The 26,678-nt window shown below is 43.0% G+C and overlaps 2 protein-coding genes across 2 annotated transcripts; both read left to right on the top strand.

Annotated features, from left to right (window-relative positions):
- Positions 1-598: 598 nt before the first annotated feature.
- Positions 599-16,316, top strand: LOC120718481 (tripartite motif-containing protein 16-like). The gene is made up of 3 exons (XM_040007019.1): positions 599-753; positions 13,457-14,191; positions 14,231-16,316. The coding sequence occupies exons 2-3, from the start codon at positions 13,607-13,609 to the stop codon at positions 15,278-15,280; spliced, it is 1,635 nt and encodes a 544-aa protein (XP_039862953.1). The 5' UTR covers positions 599-753; positions 13,457-13,606; the 3' UTR covers positions 15,281-16,316.
- A 7,297-nt stretch (positions 16,317-23,613) lies between these two features.
- Positions 23,614-26,330, top strand: LOC120718461 (tripartite motif-containing protein 16-like). Its single transcript, XM_040007007.1, has one exon. The coding sequence runs from the start codon at positions 24,161-24,163 to the stop codon at positions 25,832-25,834; it is 1,674 nt and encodes a 557-aa protein (XP_039862941.1). The 5' UTR covers positions 23,614-24,160; the 3' UTR covers positions 25,835-26,330.
- Positions 26,331-26,678: the final 348 nt, after the last annotated feature.

Raw genomic sequence — 26,678 nt, 5'->3', positions numbered from 1 at the left:
ATATTTTGTCTCAGAAATTAACCCTATGAATATGTCAGTACCATTAGGATGAAATTATTGTGTCACCAACATTTTAACGTTAGACATATAATTTTAACAGCCTCTGTAAACTAATATCCTGGCTTACTCGAGGCTGCTGTTTTCTCTGACAGTTTCAATCAAAATTAGAAATGCTACTGTGGGAGACTGAGAGAACTAATAGTGCTGCCTGTTGTGCAGTTAGTTTCCAAAACACGTTATTAATGGGTACATACAGTTTTAGACTGATGTGGGCCAAAGCCTAGCATAGCCTGTAACGTTATTATGACGAACACATTTTATGAGTGAACTTGAGTTTAAGTGACTTACAGGTTTCTTTGAAAAACACTTTCTTATATCCAGATTCTTCCTCTTTGATGCCGTCCTCCTCACCTCCTCGCAGCGCAGGCTTGCCGCTGCTAAAACTAAACAGAGCTCCCTGAAAGGCACAGCCAATCACATTGTCCATATTTGTCACATGACGTAGGACTCCAGTAGAGAACGTAATTTAACTCTTTCTGCTCCGCTGGGTGAATGAGATGTTGACACATCGTTTTTTCTTTCTATCGGGTTTGTTTTTCTTTACTCGAATAGATCAAATTATTGGTGGGGACACGTCCCTTCCGTCCATGCCAAATCTACGCCCTTGTCTGGAAGGAATAAAACCCGCTGCTGCACGCCTACTGTTTATTCTCCCCGAGCTTCCTCCCTCACTCTGCTGCGTCACTGCTGTCGGTAAGTTGTGATGTGCTCTTAGTTTATGAGTAGTTTTTTTTTTGCTGGATAACCCATTGAAGTTGTAGCTTTTAGTGCATATTATCTACCGCTAATGTAATTGTGCCACCTTGCAGTTCCATGTCGGTGTTTTTTTTGTGTGCATAGGGCGATTTTTTTTCACGTACACACCCGGCTTGGAGCGAATCTCCATCCACTTTATCCCATCAATGACCTGCAGCCGGAGGCGATCAGTGTTGCCAACTTAGCGACTTTGTCGCTATATTTAGCGAGTTTTCAGACTCCCTTAGCGACTTTTTTTTTTTTTCTAAAAAGCGACTAGCGACAAATCTGGCGACTTTTTCTGGTATTATTGGAGACTTATTTATGACGAATTTTTAACGTGAAAATACGTATCGCTCTTACTCTCAACAAGCAGGGGTGCTGCCTCACCCGTGCCAAAGCGCTCACAGGTGGAGGATAGTCCTCCTCCAGCTGCTATCAGGGCATGAGACGTTCACACCTGTGCGTCCAAACGGCAAATGAATCGCGCATGGGCGAAGCCGCTGCTCCCGCACTGACTGTAACGCAGTCAGTTCTTCTTTTACTGTTATGCTGTTTTGTGGATCACAAGGTTTAAAACTACTTATAAACACACACAGAGTAACTCCACCAGAGTGCCAGTTTCGGGTCACTTTTGCCGGTCCAGGCCCGGATAAACGAGCAGGGTTGGAATTGTGACATTAAAAAAAAAACCAATAATTGCTAAAAGAAATTTAATTTGTAGTTCTAAATAAATTCTAACTGCATTTAGGACGTTTTTACTCACTTTATGTCTCTTCCACGATGTTATTTTTCTCTCCAACAACGTAAGTTACAATTACATTAGCATGACCAATTATGCAAATTAGGCGATGACGTCATTTGGCGACTTCTAGCGACTTTTTGGATAGCCAACAGCGATTTTCCTTACTGAGGAGTTGGCAACACTGGAGGCGATGCGTAGTATGAGATATGGGCAGACCGTTAAAATCCACAAGGTAATTGTAGCATTTTAAAATGACTTCATAGGGACACAAATATAAGTCTCTCCGATCACATAAGTCTGGCTTCAATCCACATGAGTACAGACTGAGTCATTCTTAACTTTATTAACCCTTGCTTTCAGAAGGAGGAAAATCATGAGAAAAGTAATGTTTTGGTAATGGCTTTCTTAACACCTCTGTTAGCTTTAAAACATGCTGGTTGCAACACTGTTTTACGTTCCTTATTGAAATATACTGGCTGAGTGTGTGTAAATAAATATGTGCATTGACAGCCTGGATTTGTTCTCGCTCCTCCCATTCTATTGAGCGTGCATCGGTAGTGACTTGTGTGGACTTTGTGCAGCCAAATATCCCAGAATACATCGCAGAGGAGAGCTGCTAAAACTGTGAGTAAAGTTTGAAATATGACCGTTTTTGTGACACAGACTAGTTTAAAATAGTCTCTAATAAACCTGAGGAATCTAAGAAACCTTAATTGTGTACTTTTACAACCAATTCATAATATGACTTGTTACTGACAGAGGAAAGGGGAGTGACAGCTTCATTTCAGTAATATATTTGATACAGGGGTTAAAAAAAAAAATAGATGGAAGCTTGTTGCTGCCTTTTTTAATGCACACACTATATATATATATATATATCTCAATCATACACTAGGGATGCAACGATTCACTGTTCGGTATTTTTTCGATACAAAAAAATGTTCATGCCTTTTTAATTTGTCATTTATTAAAATTATAAATATATATTTTAACTCAAATATACAGTTTTTACATTTAATCTTTCTGAACCAACAAAATAATAAAAAAAATTGTCCCCTGTATCTCTAAACTCTGCTTTCTCTAAGGAAGAGATGCCAGTGTGTGCAGGGTTAGATTTGGTGGATATTGGTTCATATATGGTATCTGTGAACGCAGCATGAACATTCACCCCTCCCTTAGCTGTTAATCAGAGGTTGGTTATAAGGAGCAGCTGTGGTCCACTCTTGAGCTCTGGCAACTTGCACTCGTTCCTGTTCAAGGTGGCAAAGATCACATGCTGTTAAGTATTTCTATGAGAATGGGGGGGAAAACAGGACAATTACTGGCTAGACAACTTAGACGGCTAGAAAATCAAAGTGTGATCATGGCAATTAAAAAAACATGATAAATTGATGACATCATCTTGGGATATTAATGCCGTTTTCAAATTGTTTTATGAGGATCTCTATACTTCTGAGATCACGGCTAGTATAGAAGAATTGGAATCCTCTTTTGATAAATTAACAATACCAAAAGTTCTTCTGGAAGAAAAGGGCTGATTGGAGGCACCTATAAGAGAGGCAGAAGTTAAAAAAGCCATTAATGCAATGAAAACTGGGAAGTCACCAGGTGTAGATGGTTTTACAGCCGAATATTATCAAAAGTTTAAAGATATACTTGCCCCATTTTTAACTAAAGTATTCCAGGAAGCTTTCCAATATGGCACACTTCCTGAAAGTTTCAATCAAGCTATTATAAAACTCTTGTCAAAAGATGATAAAGATTTAACTGACCCAACCAATTTTAGACCTATTAGTTTAATAAATGTGGATTATAAAATACTGTCAAAGATCTTGGCAGCAAAACTGGAGACAGTGTTGCCACAGATTGTTTACAAAGACCAAGTGGGGTTTATTAAGCATCAATCATCAGCTGATAACATGAGGAGATTATTACATCTTATGTGGGCTAATAAAAATAACCCAAAACCGGTAGTAATAATTTCGCTTGACGCACAGAAAGCTTTTGACAGGGTTGAATGGAGTTTTTTTTTTTTTTTTTTTTTTTTTTTTTTTTTTTTATTCACCGCATTGTCAAAATTTGGAATTCGTGATAATTTTTGTAGATGGGTTAAGACACTCTATTCAGGGCCGAAAGCCTCTGTTCTCACCAATGGACTGATGTCCCCTTTTTTTTTTTTTTTTTTTTAATATTTCCAGGTCTACCCGTCAGGGTTGTAGTCTTAGTCTCTTGTTCACTATCCTTTTGGAACCCCTGGCTATTAAAATTAGGGAAGTATTGTGGGTGTGAACAGAGGGGGGAGAGAACATAAATTATTTCTATATGCAGACGATATTTTGGTGGTGTGTCAGGACCCTACTAATTCTATAACAAAATTGCTAAATGTTATTGGTGAATTCTCTAAGATATCAGGCTACAAAATTAACTGGCATAGGTTGGAGGCAATGCCAATATCTCAAACATGTATTGCTAATTCCTTGTCAGCTTTCAATTTCAATGTGTTAGAAAAAGGGATAAAATACTTAGGAATAATACTTAATCCGAATGTTGATGAGATTATGACTGATAATGTAGGAAAACTACTTACTAGGATTAAAACTAATTTGGAGAAATGGGGTAAGCTGCACTTGACATTATGGTGCAAAGTAAATACAATAAAGATGGTAGTAGCTCCTCTGATCGATTATTTCATTGGAATGATACCAATTTGTATTTCACCACAAATATTCATAAGATATGATAATATGATAAAACACTTCCTTTGGGATGGTGGTAGACCTCGGGTCAATCTTGGTAGACTGTACCAACCGAGAAAAAAAGGGGGGTTATCCCTACCCAACATAAAACATTACAGCATCTCATTTGAAATGTCCAAGCTGTGTAAACACTGGGCAGCAATACATTCAGACCTAGACTGGGTTCTAATGGAACGTGAACTGGCCTTTCCATTCACTCCCATTGAGGTGTTGGCTCAAAAACCGGACAATAAAGGGAATAGAGTAGACAACCCTGTTTTAAAGTTTTCAGAAATGGTGTGGCAAGAGGTTCACAAGAGCTGTAATCTCTCCTCATACTTTCAAAAATATGCACCACAGTGGCACAACCCAAAAATAAAAATAGGTAAACAAACAATTTATTGGCCACAGTGGCACAAAAGAGGTATAAGAGTAATAAGTGATTTATGCGAAGATAACATGTTTATGTCTTTTAATGATCTGACTGTAAAGTTTAATTTGGAAGGACGTGGCCATTTCTGGCGATATTTACAAATGAGAGACTGTCTGAAAGATAAAATAAGGTTGTCTCAAGAGAAAAATGTCATAGAGAATTTTTGTTGTACTTCCACCCTTTACTGCAAAGGCATCAAAATGGTATCATTTATGTCACTGGGTTAAAAACAGCAGATGTAAAAGTCTTAAAAGGGCTTTGGAAAAAGATCTGGATTGTTCCTTCGATGAGGGAACATGGGATTCAGTTATTTCTGAAAATGGGTTCTACAATAGGGAAGCTAGAGGCAAATGTATTTAATATAAAATTCTCAATAGGTACTATTATACACCAACGAGGTGCCAAAGTTAGACAAAGCAGGCTTTAGAGTGTTAAACACTGGGATTGTGACGTGTGTTCGTCTCATTTTAACACTTTGGAAAGACCCTCGGACTCCAACCCTAAAAAAGTGGAAGGAGAAAATGACTGAAAATGCCGCATGTGAGAAAATTCTGGGAAGGACAGAGGACAGAGACTCTAACAGAATAATGGGACAAGTTTTTTTTTTTTTTTTGTTTATATAGGCCTACAACATGAAGAAAATGTGAGATACAGTATGTATTAAGAATTAACTGTGTGTGCAACAGTTTATCTATTTATTTAGTTAGTTATTTATTTTATTTTAGTTATATATTTATTTATTTTTCTTCACTGAGTGTGGTGTTTTTTTTTTTTTTTTTTTTTTTTTTTTTTGTTGTTGTTTTGGGTTATGTTATGGTTTTCTTAATTGTTCAAAATAATAAAGAACTTTAATTTAAAAAAAAAAAAAAGTATTGCAGACTGGATTCATTTCCCCAGGCTGAATGAGGATAATTGTTAAAAGGTGATAAATAGGATCCTCATGCATTATTTACAATTTGGTGTATAGTAGGGTGGACCCTGGATGACTGTTTTCCCTCTTTTGTTACAGGCCTACACACTTCTGCTGTCTTCTTGTAGCCTTGTTGTTGCTTTGCAGTCCTTGATTGAGGAGATCCTCTCTGTATTCCTTCTATGGTCTGACTATATCCTCAGTTGAGGTCAGCAGCACACCAGCTGCACTATGTACTGTGTGTGTTGAATGCTGCTTCCCTTTCCTGAGTATACTAACCATAATCAAAGCCAAAATCACTTTGAGGCTCACCAAAAGACTTTGTTTCATGACCTAGCCAAATTCCTTCCACACCTAGGTTTTTGCTTCAGCTACTGCCAGGGCCACTCTCCACTTGTCCTGCAAGTCTTTCTGCCTCTGGAGTCCCACAAGCTAACTAAGTTTGTGGGACTCATTCAACTTGATGACTCCCTTTAGCACTTCTCCATTACTTGGTTTGGAGAAAACTGCCACAACAGACACTTAACACCTGCGCTGAGATTCGTTTATCTTTTACCCAGAGATCTATAAGGCGTAGAAGTCCAAGAACAGAACAGCCCTTAATTCTAGGGCTGCACGATTAATCGTTAGAAAATCGCGATCTCGATTCATACTTATGTGCGATCTCATTTCCAAATGACAACGATTTATAAAAAAAAAAATCCGGGACGTAATCTGCATGAAAACAAGCGCTCACTCTTCCTGCTCAACAAATGACAAGGGCGGAGCCTTATACCACGTGATACAGAAGCTGTGCCGTGTGATGCTAAAATTAGCAGGGAAAAAACAACGGAGAGCACGTCAGGGATGACGAGAAAGTGACAGGAGAAAATCCGTCCCGGTCAACCACCCAAACATCAATAACGGGAACCTTATACAGCGCTTCCCTATACCCGTCGAACTCCCGCAGGCACAAAGAAATTACGGAGGCTATCACTTATCACCTGACCAAAGATATGGCTCCCATCAACACTGTGCAAAACGAGGGATTTAGGAAAATGATCAACACCCTAGACAAACGCTACACAGTGCCGTCCCGCAACTATTTTTCTATTGTTCCACTACCTGCTCTATACACGCAGTGTCGAGCAACGGTGGAGACGGAATTTCAAGCAGTACAACATTTTGCGGCAACAACAAAACGTGACACATTTGTTGTTTTTATGTTTATTTATTGTTTTTATGTTCAGTCTCAACTGTTACGAAGTTGATGTGCAGTTAATAAGTGCATTAAATATTTATACTGGAAAAGAAAATCGTGAGAGAATCGTGATCTCAATTCTAAGCCAAAAAATCGTGATTCTCATTTTATGCAAAATCGTGCAGCCCTACTTAATTCCACACTGGGCATTCTGGTTCTTCTAGCTATTGCCCCCAGGTTTTACCATCATTGCCCATGGGAGTGTTGTGGTCCCCAAGCAGAACACTGAAGTCCTCAGATGGGATACTATGGCGTGAATAAGGCACAGCAGGACCAGCTCTCTGCTGGCAGCCGCACATACATCACACCACAATCCTTTACCAACCCCTGACTCCCCGTGTTTTAACAGACGGGTGTGATTGCGGATGCCATGCAGGTGCGTCCGCACGGCACCACTGACCATGCCTCACTACAGACACTATCCAGCACCCCACCCACTGACTTCCAGAGGGTGATGAACTCTGAATTGTCTTTCTGCACAAATACACAAACAAGTCAAGATCTATTTCCTGACACACAGAGAAGCAGGGAAGCAACCCCCTCCTCTATTTGCAGGCTTCAAACTTACTTGATACCAAGAATGGACCCACCAGGGCATTCACCTCTAAATGCCATCTGATCCACATTGCACCACACTTCTACAGCACCTCCGAGGTAGGGATGGGTATCGTTTAGGTTTTATCCGATACCAGTACCAAACCGGTACTTTTGAAATGGTGCCAGTGTTTAAACTGTGCTCGAACCGGTGCTTAAAGAATAGAGAACACAGACTTTGTCCAAAAACCTCTCATGTTCAGCTGTTTTTTTTTTTTTTGTTTTGTTTTTTTTTTGTTTTGTTTTTTTTTTTTTTGTAAAAAGATAAAAAAAAACATTGTAAAAAGATAGCAATGTTATGTAACAAGGGAGCATCTGCCATCAAACAAGAAGACAGCCTCATGTAACTACGACTGTCTGCTAGTTCACCTTACATGCATTAATGTAATAATGTGGTTAGCCTACTCAACGTAAATTACACACGGACAACATTACGTTACCCGCCCAGAGAAGAACGGCTGCTGCTGCCGTCATCATCCGTCATCATTTCTGCTACACTGGCAGGGCTAGGGGCCAGGACTCTCCTCTTCGGGTTTTTGGGGGATGTTGCAAACTCCGGGTCCGATAACAGGTAACCCACCTGCAGTAGATGTGCTCGGTGTGAGGTCTTGCAGCAAGCTATCAAATATGGCGCATTTCTCGGCTTTTAACAAAATTCTATACGTCGCCAGGTGTTTCATCAGATTCGAGGAGTTACCTCCTTTGCACAGTATCACCTTAAAGCACTTGTTGCAGGCTGCTGAGTTTGCATCTTTTGCTGTGAAGTACAGCCAGACTTTAACCGCTTCGCCTTGGGCATTTTTAATCTGTAGCTCTCCTCTAAAAGAACGTACGTACCTGGGCCCCCCTACTACGCTTGCAAAGGTAAAATGATTGTGGTAAATGGCCTGTATTTATATAGCACTTTACTAGTCCCTAAGGACCCCAAAGCGCTTTACATATCCAGTCATCCACCTATTCACACACTGGTGATGGCAAGTTACATTGTAGCCACAGCCACCCTGGGGCGCACTGACAGAGGCGATTGGCTAGAATCCAAAGTGTATGACATCTCAGGGGAAAAAAGCACCGAAATGTGCGCTGCTTTTTGGTCTGGTTACTACCGTTTATGTCAGAACCGGTGCCATCATGGCACCGGTTACCGGTACCCATCCCTACTCCTGGATCCACAATAGGGCTGGCAAATGTGGCTTGTTTTGTTTTAGTCTCAAGTCTTAAAGCATGTCTTCAGGTTTTTGCAGATGATCCCTTCTCCCGGCTCCAGGGCATGCCCCTTTCAACCAGATTTGGGGAAAAGTAGTATTATCAATTTAAATAAATTAATGACTAATTTTCTAAAGGGTTTTCAGACAAGTATGGCTGCTATGACTCAAAAGTCGCAACATAAAAAAAGGAGACAAATACCAGAGTGTTAGTAATAAGAAGTTTTATCTTAAAATGGCATAGCAGGTTGGCTAAAACGGCTGAGCCACCAAAGCAAAGACTAGTGAGCCTTCTGGAAAGCCTGTCTCAGGTATGCTTTTATCAACACCTGACTAGGTGGGGGGCCAGTTAGAACCAGCTGAACACACTGAGGGGTTTGGGGGCTGCAGATGGGTGTTACACCACCTCCCTCAAAAAGGTTCTTCTAGGACCCCTAAAATAAATTCAAACCCACTCTGAAGCTTTCTGGTCATTGATCCCCAAACCTGAAAGAAAAGTAAAAGCTAGCAGAAGCTCAGCATTCACATTACTATAGTTCGCATCTTTAAGCATGGATGCCCCTGCATGAGGATTTGAAGTTGCCACACCGAACATACAAAAACTAATATGACCTTTTTTTTTTTTCTTTTTTTTTTTTTGCCTGTCCCGTTTGGCTCTTTTGCCATCAGAATTGTTGTCTAAAGGCAAAGAAAGATGCCCAACGGATTTACTTTACCAAATTGACCATCCCAGCCTTGCCATAATGGTCCATTTGATTCACCTTTTATTGTTTATTTTATTTTCACTTACTGAATATGGGACAGACTTGACTGGGGGAAAGAAGGGGAGAAAGAAAGAGGGAAAGAGAAACAGCTGAGAAGAGGGACGGGGGAGAAGGGCAAAAACCAAAAACCAACAGAATGAGCAGAAAAAGGAAAAAAAAATGCATATATCAATCACCTGGGTCACCTGCTGAGAAAGAAAAAAGAAAACAAGCAGAAGAGAACAAGAGTAATAGAATAAACAACATCACAATGATATATGGGAATATGACAGTAAATACTAAATATTAAACATTATTGTGCAGCACATAAGATCAACAGAACACAGTGTGCTTTGAGGTAGGAGCCAAAAACGGTGTAGTTTGTGGGTGTGATCACCCGTGTGTACACCTGTGAGCATGGACGCGTTTGTTTTTTGTTTTTTAAAAGGTTCCTTCATGTAATGATCTGCTAGAGGGTGTGGGGGAGCCACAGCCCCGTCCTCCAGGGCATGAAGCAGGTATGGAGGAAATCAAAACTCCAGACATCCAGAGGCCCCCAGAACACAAGAGACCAAGGAAGACCAACAGAGGGGCAGCCGCGCCACTGTCCCAGAAAGAGCTGAGGAGAGTCCCAGATGAGGGCTCACTCAGCAGCCGCGGAGCAGAAGCCAGGGGGAGTTGCAGTGACGCGCCCGTGAGCTCCGCCGGCAGCCAGCCGTGCCTGAGTGACCGAGCCCCAGGCCGAGAGGCCGGGGGCACCCCACCTCCGAAGTGGCCCGAGCAAGCCCCAGGCTCCAGGCCCCGATAAGCGGCCGCCAAGGAGTGAGCCGGTGTGTACCTGGATGCCCATCCCCAGACACAAAGAACCACCAACGCACCGATGTCTGAGGGAGTCCGCCACTGGCAGGGGAAGTGGTGGTAGGGGGAGATAGGCCTCCATACCTTGGAGGGCCTAAGATGTCCCCAGAGAGGTGGCGCCTGACACCCAACCTGACATATAGACACAGAAATACAGGCACACACATATACAAACATCCATTCCCACCCTCATGCTCTCATATACACTTACTCCACACTCAACCAACGTGGAGACAGACATAAAGAGACGCTGTACACACGATCACACTCCCCAAGCGTACTCTAAGCCCCGGGTCTAGGTACCCTTGTCCCTGGAGGGGGGGAACTGCACCCAGACCCAGGTGGTGTTACCCTTTTCCCTGCGGTGGGAGGAGGCAGACCGCCCCGACTCCGCAGCAGCAGGGAGGCCCCACACTCCAGACCACAGTCGGACGGCCAACTCCTCCTCCTACCCCCCCCCCCCCCGCTCCAGCGGGTCGCAGAGAATGGGGGTGAGAAAAGACTCCAAACCTCCCTCCACCCGCTCATTGTAGTGTTGATGCATGTGTGTTCTAAGGTGCATTTAAAACCCAGGAGGGCATGGAGCTACCTGCCAGAGAGCAGCAGGTAAGCGCATGGTCCCTCCTGCTGGCCCTCAATGTCTACGTGTATTTAACATTGAGAGGTGGGCAACGACGCCAGGGGTGGGGTGTACACCCTGATGGTACTTTGGATTCCGTGTATCGTGCCCACCCCCAAGATCCTATATGTATGTGTAATGAGTGTGAGTAATGTGAATGTCTAAGTTGTGGGATAAAATTGAGGCAGAGGCAGCCAGAAGGGGACAGGGAGGGGGGGTGGCCTCCTCTGCACCCTGGTGACATACCCCTACTCCAAGGTCCTGCATGTGTGGGTGGTTGTGGTGGAGCGGGAAGAGGGAGGCAGCTGGAGATGGGGAGGGAAGGAAGGGAGGGGCAAGTGACCCCTCCCTGGGGCCAGCTCCCCCGCTGACCCCAGTAGGCACCCCCATACTCCGTGACCCACCAGGGAAAGGGGGCCCAGGCCCATCCAGACCGGGGCCCAGCGCAGCAGCGCCTCCCGGCCCCACAGAGCCCAGGACAGTCCACCCAACCCCACCACAGAGAAAACTGCACCCACCCCACCATCCACTCTTCTTCCAGACTACATAAGACAATAAACACCCAGGCTGAGATCTTCCTCCACCTCTCCTGTATCTCCCCCTCCTGTAGAGAGAGCCCCTGAGGAGAGGAAAGCTCCTGCAAGATGTGACAATCTTCCCCACCAGTTGAAGAGCCCCCCAGGTGGCTCGATGCACCGGCGGCACCCTGCTCCAGGGCTGGGCCCCCATGCACCCACCCGCCCACAACCCCGGCAACACACCAACCAGAACCCAAGCCCCCGAGGCCCGGCCCGGGCCCCAGCCCAGAGACGGAGCGCCCCCAGAACCTCACGCCCATCCCGGACCCACCCAGGGGCAGCCAGGCTACCAGGTCAGTAACCCACGTCCGTCAGCACAGACCCTCCCCTAGTCCCGCTGCACGCAGCCGCGAGGAAACAGTCACCTGAGAGCCAACAGAGCCCCTAACCGGACATGACCGCTACCCCGGGTTGAGCCCCCCAAGGAAAATGCCTCCGGGGAACCCCCCGACGCCCTAAGCCTGTCCCTACCCCCACACCAATCACAACAGTGAAGGCGGGACCAAACTATGACCCCCCCACCCCCACTAGGTGATGGAGCTGATCAAAGGAGCCCAGAGCAATTGATCTGATGTGGTGGCAGAGGCTGTATCAAGACTAATGTAATCTAATAGATAATTTCTATATTGGTTAGAATTAAGATTATTTTTATTTTTCCAGTTCATGAGGACTGTTTTCTTGGCTATGCATAGGGCAGTGAAAACCATATGGGCGATATTCTTTTCTGAAGTGACATTATCTAAGCTGCCCAACAAACACACTAAGGGGGAAGTTGGAATGTTACATTTCAGACACTTCGATAAGTCTTCACATATCTCGCGCCAAAACTTCTGAACTGGTGGACAGAACCAAAGAGCGTGGATATAATTGTCCGGTGAATTGGTTTGGCAGTGTGAGCAGTTGTTGGTAGACGTAAAGCCCATCTTGAACATCCGATGACCTGTATAGTGCACTCTATGTAATATTTTGTATTGAATTAATTGAAGACTGGGATTTCTAATTAGATGAAAGGTTTTTAAGCAAATCTGAGACCAGAAGTTTAGGTCTAAGTTAACTGATAAATCAGCTTCCCATTTTGCAATAGGAAGTGATATTGATTCATCAAAAACTAATATGACCCAACACAAAGGAGGACAACAGTCAAACCCAAAATGATTACTTGACCTGCTACAACACAAAACAAAAGTATCAGCTGTTAAATATAAACACTTCACTGCATTCTTCTGATTCCTCATCCAATGGAAGACAACACACACACACACACTGCTCAGTAGACCATTTCACACTATTCTCTTACACAATCACTTCTAGAAGGGAGATGCGTCCTGCATAACACGTTGCTGCAGATCTCAAAATGGTGACGGAAACTTGACAGTTTTAATACCGGGCACCCCATTCTAGTCTAAACAACAGCATTTCACCAAGTTTCCACTAGAAGATAGTTCCCTGTTATCTACTGTTCTGCAGGCAAACGTGGGCGGGAGTCTACAACTGAAGGACATGTATTCTAATGCCTTTATTATTCTGGGCTGTGTCCACTTAGTACTACAATATATGATTATATGGCATTTTGATTAATATGAGATTAATATAAGACACAGTATTAAAGCACTTCAGGTAATATCAGTCTAACACAAAAGATAATAACCACAACCAAGTGATCTGTTGTCTCCACCACACAGGTGGTCACATACCACAACAAGTTACTTTAATCTCCAAAGTTCAGTAAAGCAAGCATGCTAGGGACCAACCACAAATGGAGAGCTATGGCCACACAATGATCACAACAAGGCTGAATCACCACCCCACATTGTTATTGCCATCACCTGGCCAACAACACTCACAAGTGTTCCAACTAAAGTAGCCAAATTCTCCACAACACTAAAGGTCACAGCACAAAACACTCACCTCCTCATTTGGCATCCATCAACACTGATATATTAGATGCAAACACAACATAGTGATAGAATGACCCATGTTTCTCTTTCTCTCACTGTCCTTTAGATCTGCAGTTTGAAGATGACTGAAACCAACGTGGTGATACACAAAACTTCACAAGCTTCATTCACCACTGAAACACTTCACCTATGAACTCAAACTAGGTTACCATCTACAAAATAAATGCTCACACACCTACTGTCACTGAGAGGATAAATGGCACAGCAAGGAGTTCAAGTGGATCGAGAAACCATCACTTGTTCCATCTGTTTGGATCTACTGAAGGATCCGGCGGCTATTCCCTGTGGACACAGCTACTGCATGAACTGTATTAAATCTCACTTTGATGAAGAGGACAGGAAGGGAATCCACAGCTGCCCTCAGTGCAGGAAGATTTTCATACCAAGGCCTGTCCTGGTTAAAAACATTGTGTTAGCAGATTTAGTGGAGCAGCTGAAGAAGACTGGACTCCAAGCTGCTCCAGCTGATCACTGCTATGCTGGACCTGAAGATGTGGCCTGTGATGTCTGCACTGGGAGGAAGCTGAAAGCCATCAAGTCCTGTCTGGTGTGTTTAGCCTCTTACTGTGAGAAACATCTCCAACCTCACTATGATGCAGCTCCATTAAAGAAACACAAGCTAGTGGCCCCCTCCAAGAAGCTCCAGGAGAACATCTGCTCTCGTCATGATGAGGTGATGAAGATTTTCTGTCGTACTGATCAGCAGAGTATCTGTTATCTCTGCACAATGGATGAACATAAAGGCCATGAAACAGTCCCAGCTGCAGCAGAAAGGACTGAGAAGCAGAAGGAGCTCGAGGTGAGACGACTAAACATCCAGCAGATAATCCAGGAGCGAGAGAAAGATGTGAAGCTGCTTCAACAGGAAGTGGAGGCCATCAATGGCTCTGCTGATAAAGCAGTGGAGGACAGTGAGAAGATGTTCACTGAGCTGATCCGTCTCCTCCAGAAAAGAAGCTCTGATGTGAAGCAGCAGGTCAGATCCCAGCAGGAAACTGAAGTGAGTCGAGTCAAAGAGCTTCAGGAGAAGCTGGAGCAGGAGATCGCTGAGCTGAAGAGGAAAGACGGCGAGCTGGAGCAGTTCGCATACACAGAGGATCACAACCATTTTATACACAACTACCCCTCACTGTCAGCACTCAGTGAGTCTACACACTCATCCAGCATCAATATTCGTCCTCTGAGCTACTTTGAGGATGTGACAGCAGCTGTGTCAGAGACCAGAGATAAACTACAGGACATTCTGAGAGAGGAATGGACAAACATCTCACTGACAGTCACTGAAGTGGATGTTTTACTGTCACTACCAGCGCCAAAGACCAGACCTGAATTCTTAAAATATTCATGTGAAATCACACTGGATCCAAACACTGCAAACAGATATCTGTTATTGTCTGAAGGAAACAGAAAAGTAACAGTAACAAAACAACCATTACATTCTGAACATTCAGATAGATTCACCTTTTGGTATCAGGTCCTGAGTAGAGAGAGTTTGACTGGACGTTGTTACTATGAGGTGGAGTGGAGTGGGAAAGCGGGAATTTATGTAGCAGTTGCTTACAAAAATATCAGTAGAGTAGGGCGCTCAGATGAAAGTGGATTTGGATGGAATGACAAATCCTGGGCTTTAAGTTGTAAAACAGAGCGTTATCAGTTTTTGTACAACAAAAACAAAACTCGCCTCTCAGGTCCTCGGTCCTCCAGAGTAGGAGTGTACCTGGATCACAGTGCAGGTATTCTGTCTTTCTACAGCGTCTCTGAAACCATGACTCTCCTCCACAAAGTTCGGGCCACATTCACTCAGCCGCTCTATGCCGGACTTTTTCTTTTTGACTGTGGTGTTACTGGCGAGTTTAGTAAACTTAAATAGAAGGCTTTTTTGGTTTTAACCTTGTTAATCATGTTATGTCTACATGAAGACTGCATGCTGTTTTGGGACCAAATATAATGTTGAAGCAGATGCTTTGAGTTCTTCTGAAATGATGTGATGGTATAGTTTATCTGGTATAGTGTGCTACAGCTGCACTCTTTACAACACTGTCAGCATTTACTGCAAGCATGTGTGTCAATATATGCATTACAACTAAGTAGACAGTAGTAAAGTGACTTCATAATACTCAACAAACCATGGTTCTCTCCTCAACTCCAACATCTTCGTAAGGCCGAGGAGGATGCCTACACAAGTGGTGACAGGGCCCTGTACAAGCAGGCCAGGAACACACTGACCGGGGTGAAAGCAGATGAAAGGATCTACTCCCAGAAGCTGAAAGAACAGCTCTCAGCCAACAACCCTGCGTCAGTGTAGAGGGGCCTGCGGGAAATCACCAAATACAGACGTCCCCCACCCCCTGTTGAAGCAAACAAAGACCTGGCCAATGAGTTGAATACATTCTAATGCAGGTTTGAGACGGACAGACTCCCACACCTCACCCTCCCCTCCCCAGAGACATTTTTTCAGACATTGACCCCCAACACCTTCCCCCCTCCCACCTCACGTTCCCCAATGCAGAATCAACGTCCACCACCACCCTCCCCAATCCAGACTCAACGTCCACCACCACCCTCCCCAATCCTGTCTCAACGACCTTCATCACTGCTCTCACCCCCCTTTCCTTCTCCCTGAAACTCAGAATACACACTCAGGATGTGAGCTGACTGTTTCAGAAACAGAAGTCCAGGAAAGCCCCCGGACTAGACGGTGTTTCACCCTCCTGCCTCAAAACCTGTGCTGAACAGCTGGCTCCCATCTTTACTCGCATCTTCAAAAGATCCCTGGAGCTGTGTGAAATTCCCTCCTCCTTCAAACGCTCCACCATCATCCCGGTCCCCCAAGAAACCCACCATCACAGGACTGAATGACTACAGACCTGTCGCCTTGACGTCTGTGGTCATGAAATCCTTCGAACGACTGGTGTTAGCCCATCTGAATGACATTACAGGCCACCAGTGGGACCCTCTGCAGTTTGCCTACCTGGCAAACAGGTCGGTGGATGATGCAGTGAACATGGGTTTGCATTACATCCTGCAACACCTCGACCGCCTGGGAACTTATGCCAGGGTCCTGTTTGTGGACTTTAGTTCGGCTTTGAACACCATCGTGCCTGAACTTCTCTCCTCCAAACTCTCCCAGCTCAGCGTGTCACCAGCTATCTGTCAGTGGATCACCAGCTTCCTGACAGACAGGAAGCAGCAAGTGAGGCTGGGGGAGATCACCTCTGAAACTCGGTCCCTCAGTATTGATGCCCCTCAAGGATGTGTACTCTCACCACTATTGTTCTCCCTCTACACCAATGACTGCACCTCCAAGAACTCCGCTGTTAAACTCCCAAAGTTTGCAGATGACACCACGGTCATTGGGCTCATTCAGGATGGTGATGAGTCTGCATACCGGCAGGAAGTTGAGCGGCTGGTACTCTGGTGCAGTCAGCACAATCTGGAGCTGAACATGCTTAAGACTGTAGAGATGACAGTGGACGTCAGGAGACATCCCTCAACACTGCTCCCCCTCACCATATCAGACAGCCCTGTGTCGACTGTGGAGATCTTCAAGTTCCTGGGTACCACCATCTCCCAGGACCTGAAGTGGGAGACCAACATCAACTACATCCTCAAAAAGACCCAGCAGAGGATGTACTTCCTGAGACAACTGAGGAAATACAGTCTTCCACAGGAGCTGCTGATCCAGTTCTACACTGCAGTCATTTACTGTCCTGTGCTCCTCCATCACAGTCTGGTATGGAGCAGCCATCAAACAGGACAGGCGCAGACTGCAGCGGACTGTACGGGCAGCAGAAAGGATCATCGGCACCCCCTAGCCCTCCATCCACAACCTATACCTCTCAAGAACCAGGAAACGGGCAGGGGAAATCATCACAGACCCCTCACACCCTGGACACAGACTTTTTGACCTACTGCCCTGGCAGACGGTACAGAAGCCTGCAGACCAGGACCACCCGACATAGGAACAGTTTCTTTCCCCTCGCCATCTCCCTCCTGAACAGTTGCTCCCACTGCCAGAGTGCAACTGCGCCTTATGTGCATTCTGTAGTATTCATTTCACTTTGTTTCACTTCTGTCATCCTGTATTTTATGTATTATTTATGGTTGGTTTACACAGCTTTGTGTATGCATGCGTACATGCATATATCCATACGCGTGTGTTTTTTGGGGTGGGGATTGTGTTGCTCTTATATTGTTGAGATTTATTTACACTGCTGTGCTTGACAGTCACCATCTACTGGAACCAAATTCCTTGTATGTGTGTGTGTGTGCATATACATGGCCAGTGAACGCGATTCTGATTCTGATCAAAAAGTCCACATTAATATAGATTGTTTACTGTGGTATTCAAATACAAGAAAAAACTTAAGGTTACTCTTATAAGTAGGGAGTCACCAATTGTGTAATTGTTTTTTTTTTTTTCTTTGTCATTGCTCGTGTTGGAACTGTTAATATTGTTCTGTTGAAAAATTAATTTTAAAAGGGAGAAAATGTACTCAGGATGCTGTAGTAATAAAATGTCATTTTAATGACAGGCTGCATGTAAAAGATGGACGTTACTTGGAGTTCTACGAAGTGAATGCCGTAGATCTGCTTTGTTTTTAATGGCCAACAGGGGGAGTCTTAGGTGGACGTCCACGAGAAAATGAAACAAAGATTTATGAAAACTCATCATGAACACTCTATTATGAACACCCTTTTCTGTCTTGTTGGCCATATGAGTGATTTACAATATTTTTACAATGTTTTAGATTAAACAAAACACTTTCTTTAAACTACACTTCCCAAATGTTTCATTTGAGGACATAGAACATTGTTACTGCTAAATGAGTGAGAACTGCATGGTTAACATGTGTACAGAGGTTTGGTTTGCAAGCTAAACTTTGACCCTTTGTACAGGGTGGGCCATTTATATGGATACACTGTAATAACATGGGAATGGTTGGTGATATTAAAGTCCTGTTTGTGGCACATTAGTATATGTGAGGGGGCAAACTCCTCAAGATGGGTGGTGACCATGGTGGTCATTTAGAAGTCAGCCATCTTGGATACAACTTTTGTTTTTTCAATAGGAAGAGGGCCATGTGACACATCATGTCACAAGAAAAACAATGGTGTGCTTGGTTTCAACGTAACTTTATTCTTTCATGAGTTATTTACAAGTTTCTGACCACTTATAAAATGTGTTCAATGTGCTGCCCATTGTGTTGGATTGTCAATGCAACCCTCTTCTCCCACTCTTCAAACACTGATAGCAACACCGCAGGAGAAATGGATCCAGGCATCCAGTATCCGTAGTTTCAGGTGCTGCACATCTCGTATCTTCACACCATAGACAATTGCCTTCAGATGACCCCAAAGATAAAAGTCTAAGGGGGTCAGATCAGGAGACCTTGGGGGCCATTCAACTGGCCCACGACGACCAATCCACTTTCCAGGGAACTGTTCATCTAGGAATGCTCGGACCTGGCACCCATAATGAGGTGGTGCACCATCTTGCTGGAAAAACTCAGGGAACCTGCCAGCTTCAGTGCATAAAGAGGGAAACACATCATCATGTAGCAATTTCAAATATCCAGTGGCCTTGAGGTTTCCATTGATGAAGAATGGACCCACTATCGTTGTACCCATATACCACACCAAATCATCACTTTTGTTGTTCCAACAGTCTTGGAGGGATCCATCCAATGTGGGTTAGTGTCAGACTAATAGCCGTGGCTTTGTTTGTTAACTTCACCATTCACATAAATGTTTGCCTCATCACTGAACAAAATCTTCTGCGTGAACTGAGGGTCCGGTTCCAATTTTTGTTTTGCCCATTCTGCAAATTCTGTGTGCCGATCTGGGTCATCCTCGTTGAGATGCTGCAGTAGCTGGAGTTTGTAAGGATGCCATTTGTGAGTAGCTAATATCCGCCGAAGGGATGTTCGACTAATGCCACTCTCCAGTGACATGCGGCGAGTGCTACGCTGTGGGCTCTTGCTGAATGAAGCTAGGACAGCCACTGATGTTTCTTCATTAGTGACAGTTTTCTTGCGTCCACATTTTGGCAAATCCAACACTGAACCAGTTTCACGAAACTTAGCAAGCAGTTTGCTAACTGTAGCATGGGAGATGGGTGGTCTCGTAGGGTGTCTTGCATTGAAATCTGCTGCAATGACCCGGTTACTGCGTTCATCTGATATCAACACAATTTTGATCCGCTCCTCATGTGTTAACCTCTTCGACATGTCAATGGCTGTGAACAAAGAGAAACTTGTAAATAACTCATGAAAGAATAAAGTTACGTTGAAACCAAGCACACCATTGTTTTTCTTGTGACATTACCAATAAGTTTGATGTGTCACATGGCTCTCTTCCTATTGAAAAACAAAAGTTGTATCCAAGATGGCTGACTTCTAAATGGCCACCATGGTCACCACCCATCTTGAGGAGTTTCCCCCCTCACATATACTAATGTGCCATAAACGGGACTTTAATATCACCAACCATTCCCATGTTATTACGGTGTATCCATATAAATGGCCCACCCTGTAGATTTCAACATGTCCAGTGTCCATCATGTTATCAAAGTGTCAAGCTGGTCCAGGTCATCATAATTGGGTTAAAACTTAGCGGCGAAGAAGAGAAGAAAATTTGAAGGGTCAACACCAAATGCAAAACATGACGGGCCTGGATACCTTTAACAAAAACAGACAGCCATTGGCTGTGGGCTCCAGAAAGAGAGAGAATGATGGAGCAGTCCCCAGGTAGCATGATAGAATGAAGGTAAATTTTTACATAGCTTAATTAAGTATGCTACAATAACTGTACAAATAAATATGCTCATTCCAAAGGCATCAAGTGGTAACTTTTATTAGGTTTGACTGATTATGATGAGATGATGTGTTATGACACACATGTACACTGAGCTATACAAAATGTAATTTAAAAAAGCAAAAAAGAACTTTATAAAATGACAAAACAAGCTATTGTTTCTGTGTGAACTGCACATAGAAAGGCCCAGCCAGCAGGCAAGTCCCTTGTGAGGCGACCATGCTGTCGGTCCTTTGGTCCCAGGATCCATTTATTACGTTTTACATTTTATTTTTCCATTTTTCATTCTCCTGCTGGTATATTACTAGCACTCCAGCTATAATGGCCTGTTACGGTCACCAGTAGGTTTAACTTTTAAGAATTGGGAGGTGTTTATTGGCAAAACGTCTATAGACTGCAGATTTCAGTCAACTGATATCTGTTTGTACCCCAGCAAATCAGCTGCATAATTCTAGCCAGGATTATGTAGTTATGCTATATGACATATAATTTTTTTTGTCAACCAAGAGAGATTGAAAACAATTTAGATGTAGACTGTTTACCAAATTGGCTGCCCAGTGTATATCTGCTGTTATTTGGAGTAAATTGGGATCGGCCCTGGAGTTTTCACCCTATCTGTGGAAGGCTGTCACGCCACCGTTTACCTCAGCTGTCAATGCTGTGTGAGAACTGCCCACTTTTATTTAGTCAGTAAGAAGCTGTAAAGCTCTAAGAAAGGAGTCTGATATGAGTTGATGAGTCAGTAAAGGTCACGTCTGGCCGATGACAGCCAAGTCAAGGTTTTCTGTTGGTAAGCGCTGCTGCTGTCAGCCTCTATTACTTGCTGTTCGCCAGTGTTAGTGACTGTTTCTTTGAAGAGGATCTCACATTGTGCTCTGATGATCAGTGAATAAACTTTCAATTGATGTGATGATGTAATCAAACTGTTTATCAGAAGGAAAGTGAGACACTCAAGCCTTAGCTAAGATTATGTTAGCCTATAACCAAATGGTATTGTTGGGATTGGCATGTGCTAGAGCTCTGACATCAGTTCAGGAAATGAGGCTTGAGGTGAGGAGGAAGTGAATGACATTTTGTTAATAGGAATAAATTAACCTATTAATAGGTATAAGTTTTCATTTCTTTGATGAAGAGAACCCCTGGCATGAGGATGAAAAGTGGAAGACAGGACTTGAATACACAGAAGGGTAATGAGGGAAGTGGAAACAGCTTGGGAGACACACCTGACACAAATGATCATGATGCTACAGGGAAAAGTAAAACTAAACACACTGAACATGGAAATACCAGACCTTTCAAAATGAAACAGGAGACAGGAGAGACAGATGTGATAACACAAGCTTGACAACATGGAACACGCAGATATGAAACACATGACGGAGTGGACAGGAAACATGACATATAGTCCAGGGAGCACGGATGATAAAATTAACTAAACTAAAACTGACCTGGACCCTAACTAATAATGACACAAGAGCCTCACATTATATCAATGTAACATAAGAAATCAAAATCAATTGAAAATTCTGGGTCGCAGACCCAACCCCCTGACATGCCTGTGAACACAAACGTGAACTCAAAAACACTGCTTTATTGCAGGCTTAAATACACACATGAGGTGAGAAGTGGCAACACATGGGGGAACAGCTGAAACAAATGAATACAACAACGTCACAAGGGAAACGTAAAACTAAACACAATAAACACAGGACCTCTTTCAAAATAAAACAGGAAACATAATGAAACGCAGACATGACAACATGAATTTGACAACAACAGACATGCAGACATGAAACACATAAAGGACAAGGGAGACTTAACACCGGGGTTGAAAACACAAGGGGAAACTAATAAATAAATGAACTTAGAAAACGCAGTGAACTTAAACCTAAACCATAAACATCAAAATAAACTAAAACCCAAAACGCTGGGTCAAAAGACCCAGGATCGTGACAGTCACTCAGCTTATGAGTTAACAGTTTTTGAGAAGAATTGTCATATACAAAAACAAAATGCACTAATGCAGTCTGACTTCTGATCACTCTGTAATGTTTACATTTTGATTCAGAGAAATTTTGATGTACAGCTTGAAACTCTTTTCTACTGTCCATGCTGTGGTTCCTGAATGCAATATTAGCGTTGTAAGCCGTGAACAAATGTAAGATGGTTCTTTTTTTCTCTCTCTTTTCTCTTGAAAACTGAAGCTGCCAAAGTGTCAGTGACATTTTTTGTAAGTTAATCTAAACCCACTTGCTGTAACTTTGAAAACAAAGAGATCTCAAGATTAACCTCGCACATGAAGAGAAATTTTAAAATTTGTATAGAATGTGTCAAAGCCTGAAAACTACTTCAGATTCTTGATGAAATAAGGCACTTCCTCTCCATACAAGTTTCCTCTTTGCCTTCCTCACAGATCTGCAGTTTTCAAGATGAATGAAATCAACATGCGGTGTTGTGTAAGTGCTCAGAGGCTCCATTTCCTACAGAAACACATGTTGTTCAGATCAGCGCTCAGACTAGTTTCACTTCTACAGAACAGAAACTCCCACAGTCACTGACACTGAGAGGAGAAATGGCACAGAAAGGAGTTCAGCTGGACCGAGAAACCTTCTCTTGTTCCATCTGTTTGGATCTACTGAAGGATCCGGTGACTACAGCCAGCTTTACGTAATGCATCAAGCTGCTGATTTTGTCCTTTATGCTTTACTCTACCATTGTTATCTTTTCTTTCATTATTATCAGGGAGAAAACAGACGCAAGGCTGCACTCCCTGTGGATGTACTTTTATATATGTCTGCAGCATTTTTACATTTAAAAGAAGTTCAATAAACAGCATGTTGGCGATTTTTACTCTGATAAATGCAGCTTATTCTTGTTGGAAAATAGAGTTTTATACTTATAATGGTGTTGATTTACTGTTGCTTCTATTCATGTCAACATATTTATGATTTAAAGAGCCCACAGTATAATATAACAAACTTGCCGTGTCACTGAAATTTATGAATTGGCCTAATGTTACTCTTACAGTACAAGTAGGGAGTCTGCACTTGTGTAACTATGTTGTGTTTTTTATTTTTTTTACTTTATTTGTACTAGTAATATTGTTCTGTTGAAAAAATAAATAAAAAAGGGAAGAAAATGGACTCAGAATGTTGTAGTAATATCTATGTACACTGTGCCTTTGGAATAGAAATATAACTTTTTTTACAACCTGCAAATGTTGGAAGGTGCCCCAATCATTAATTTTAAATATATATATATAAAGGATGGGGCACCACAGGGCAACTGAACAAAATTTTCTTATCAGATCACATAAATTTGTCTCAGAAACAAGTAAAATGACTGAATCCAGCTATAAAATGTTGAATTAAAATACTAACTTTGATTAAAATAATATTTTATTTCAAGTAATTTCATGTAGGTTCAAAGACATTTTTGATGCACAGCCCGACAGTCCTCTCTGCATTCTGTGCTGTAGCACCTGGATGCATCATCACTTATACAGGTTAGACACCTGTGAATAAACCTCAAACATTTAAACTTTTCTGTCCTGATGAAGTCAGAAGGTGCCAAAGTCTCCCTGAATATCCTTTAAAGATTCGTGTTTGCCCTTTTGGATATTAACATAGTGAGAGATTTTGATAGGTTTCAGTGACCATGTTTGATCAATTTTTTAAAGTTTTAACTTTGACAAAAACTTCAGGAAGGTCATTCATCTGATTTTTAAATTACCTAAAGCAGAAATCTTGATGATCGGGAATGTTTGAAATGAGGTTACTGCCAGGTTTATCCTCTGTCACCACTTGTGATCACATTACTGACTGAACTGCCTCTTGTGTTACTGGAATAGTTCAAAGTCCCTCCCTCTTCTGCGTAAAAGAAGGAAGAGAAAGAGAAAGAGAAACTCACACAGTCACTGACACTGAGAGGAGAAATGGCGCAGAAAGGAGTTCAGCTGGACCAAGAAACCTTCTCTTGTTCCATCTGTTTGGATCTACTGAAGGATCCGGTTACTATTCCCTGTGGACACAGCTACTGCAGGAACTGTATTAAAGGTTTCTGGGATGAAGAGGACAGGAAGGGAATCCACAGCTGCCCTCAGTGCAGGAAGACTTTCACACCGAGGCCTGTCCTGGAGAAAAGCGTCATGTTAGCAGCTTTAGTGGAGCAGCTGAAGAAGACTGGACTCCAAGCTGCTCCAGCTGATCACTGCTATGCTGGACCTGAAGATGTGGCCTGTGATGTCTGCACTGGGAGGAAGCTGAAAGCCATCAAGTCCTGTGTGGTGTGTCTGATCTCCTACTGTGAGAAACACATACAGCTTCATCTGGAGTCTCCTGCCTTTGAAAAACACAAGCTGGTGGCCCCCTCCAAGAAGCTCCAGGAGAACATCTGCTCTCGTCATGATGAGGTGATGAAGATTTTCTGTCGTACTGATCAGCAGAGTATCTGTTATCTCTGCTTGATGGATGAACATAAAGGCCATGAAACAGTCCCAGCTGCAGCAGAAAGGACTGAGAAGCAGAAGGAGCTCGAGGTGAGACGACTAAACATCCAGCAGAGAATCCAGGAGCGAGAGAAAGATGTGAAGCTGCTTCAACAGGAGGTGGAGGCCATCAATGGCTCTGCTGATAAAGCAGTGGAGGACAGTGAGAAGATGTTCACTGAGCTGATCCATCTCATCCAGAAAAGAAGCTCTGATGTGAAGCAGCAGGTCAGATCCCAGCAGGAAACTGAAGTGAGTCGAGTCAAAGAGCTTCAGGAGAAGCTGGAGCAGGAGATCGCTGAGCTGAAGAGGAAAGACGGCGAGCTGGAGCAGCTCTCACACACAGAGGATCACAACCAGTTTCTACACAACTACCCCTCACTGTCAGCACTCAGTGAGTCTACACACTCATCCAGCATCAATATTCGTCCTCTGAGCTACTTTGAGGATGTGACAGCAGCTGTGTCAGAGACCAGAGATAAACTACAGGACATTCTGAGAGAGGAATGGACAAACATCTCACTGACAGTCACTGAAGAGGATGTTTTACTGTCACCAGCAGAGCCAAAGAACAGAGCTGGATTCTTAAAATATTCACATGAAATCACACTGGATCCAAACACAGCACACAGACGTCTGTTATTATCTGAAGGGAACAGAAAAGTAACATTTATGAAGCAACAACAGTCTTATTCTGATCATCCAGACAGATTCACTGTGTATTCTCAGGTCCTGAGTAGAGAGAGTCTGACTGGACGTTGTTACTGGGAGGTGGAGTGGAGAGGGGGAGTAGTTTGTGTAGCAGTCGCATACAAGAATATCAGCAGAGCAGGGGGGGGCTATGAATGTGGATTTGGATATAAAGAGAAATCTTGGGCATTAAACTGTAACACAAACAATTTTCAGTTTTGGCACAATGAAGTCCAAACTGTCCTCTCAGGTCCTCGGTCCTCCAGAGTAGGAGTGTACCTGGATCACAGAGCAGGTATTCTGTCTTTCTACAGCGTCTCTGAAACCATGACTCTCCTCCACAGAGTCCAGACCACATTCACTCAGCCGCTCTATGCTGGACTTTGGCTTTATGTACTTGGAGCCACTGCAGAGTTGATTAAAGTCAAATAGAGAAGACAGGTTCATGTTGATCCCTGACCATTATATGTACTTGTGCAGTTTCTAAATGAGGCTTTACATTTTAGAAGCTGAGAAGTTCAGTGGTCCATTGATGTGTGAAAATAATGTTGCACTGATTCAAACTGTACTTACATTTATATACCTTACATCAATATAAATCTGAATTTGTTCTTATGGCTGATAATCATGTGAGTTTAAATGATACTACTCTTCATATTCAGCATGTTTGAAATCTGTCATCAGTCTGGTTAGTGGTTTTATTCTGTAGTTGCTGTAGTGGGTTGTCAAATGCAACAATATATTGGAGCTGCAGTGATTCATCAGTTAGTCAATGATTAGAGAATTGATTGTTTTATCATTATTTTAGTCACATTTAAAGCTGCTTCCAGTTTCTGAAATGTGAAGATTGTTGATTTTCTTGATCATATATGACTGTAAACTTAATGTCTTTGAGGTTTGAACTTTTAAAATGCAACAAAAAAATTAATCCTTGAGGTTTTTGATATTATATTATCATCATTATTATTATTATTATTGTATCTACAGTGATGACATTTAATGTCTTTTTGAGATGAAAAGCTTGATCACACTCACTTATTTATACATTTAAATATAAAAAACCAAATCAGTGTTCCCCAACCCCCGGGCCCCAGACAGACCAGGCAAGAAGAGAAGAAAACATTTTTTTGTACCGATACTGGTTTTATTTTGTTGTATTTATCAACAACACCTTAATAGCCGGTCGGTGACACACAAAAAGGTTGGGGACTGTTGAACTAAATAACACAGGCCCGATATTGTGGAGGATAGACATGTTTCTTTGCCCTGAGCTGTG

The sequence above is a fragment of the Simochromis diagramma genome, unplaced genomic scaffold, assembly GCF_900408965.1.
Source record: "Simochromis diagramma unplaced genomic scaffold, fSimDia1.1 OVJJ01000141.1, whole genome shotgun sequence".
In the NCBI taxonomy this organism is placed as follows: domain Eukaryota; kingdom Metazoa; phylum Chordata; class Actinopteri; order Cichliformes; family Cichlidae; genus Simochromis; species Simochromis diagramma.
This window is presented reverse-complemented; position numbering and strand designations above follow the sequence as displayed.

What these genes read in the sequence shown, in the direction of transcription:
- LOC120718481 (XM_040007019.1), top strand. Translation starts at nt 13,607, where the DNA reads ATGGCACAGCAAGGAGTTCAAGTGGATCGAGAAACCATCACTTGTTCC. An exon ending in CTGCAGCAGAAAGGACTGAG is followed by an intron (nt 14,192 to 14,230) that starts AAGCAGAAGGAG and finishes CTAAACATCCAG; the next exon opens with CAGATAATCCAGGAGCGAGA.
- LOC120718461 (XM_040007007.1), top strand. Translation starts at nt 24,161, where the DNA reads ATGGCGCAGAAAGGAGTTCAGCTGGACCAAGAAACCTTCTCTTGTTCC.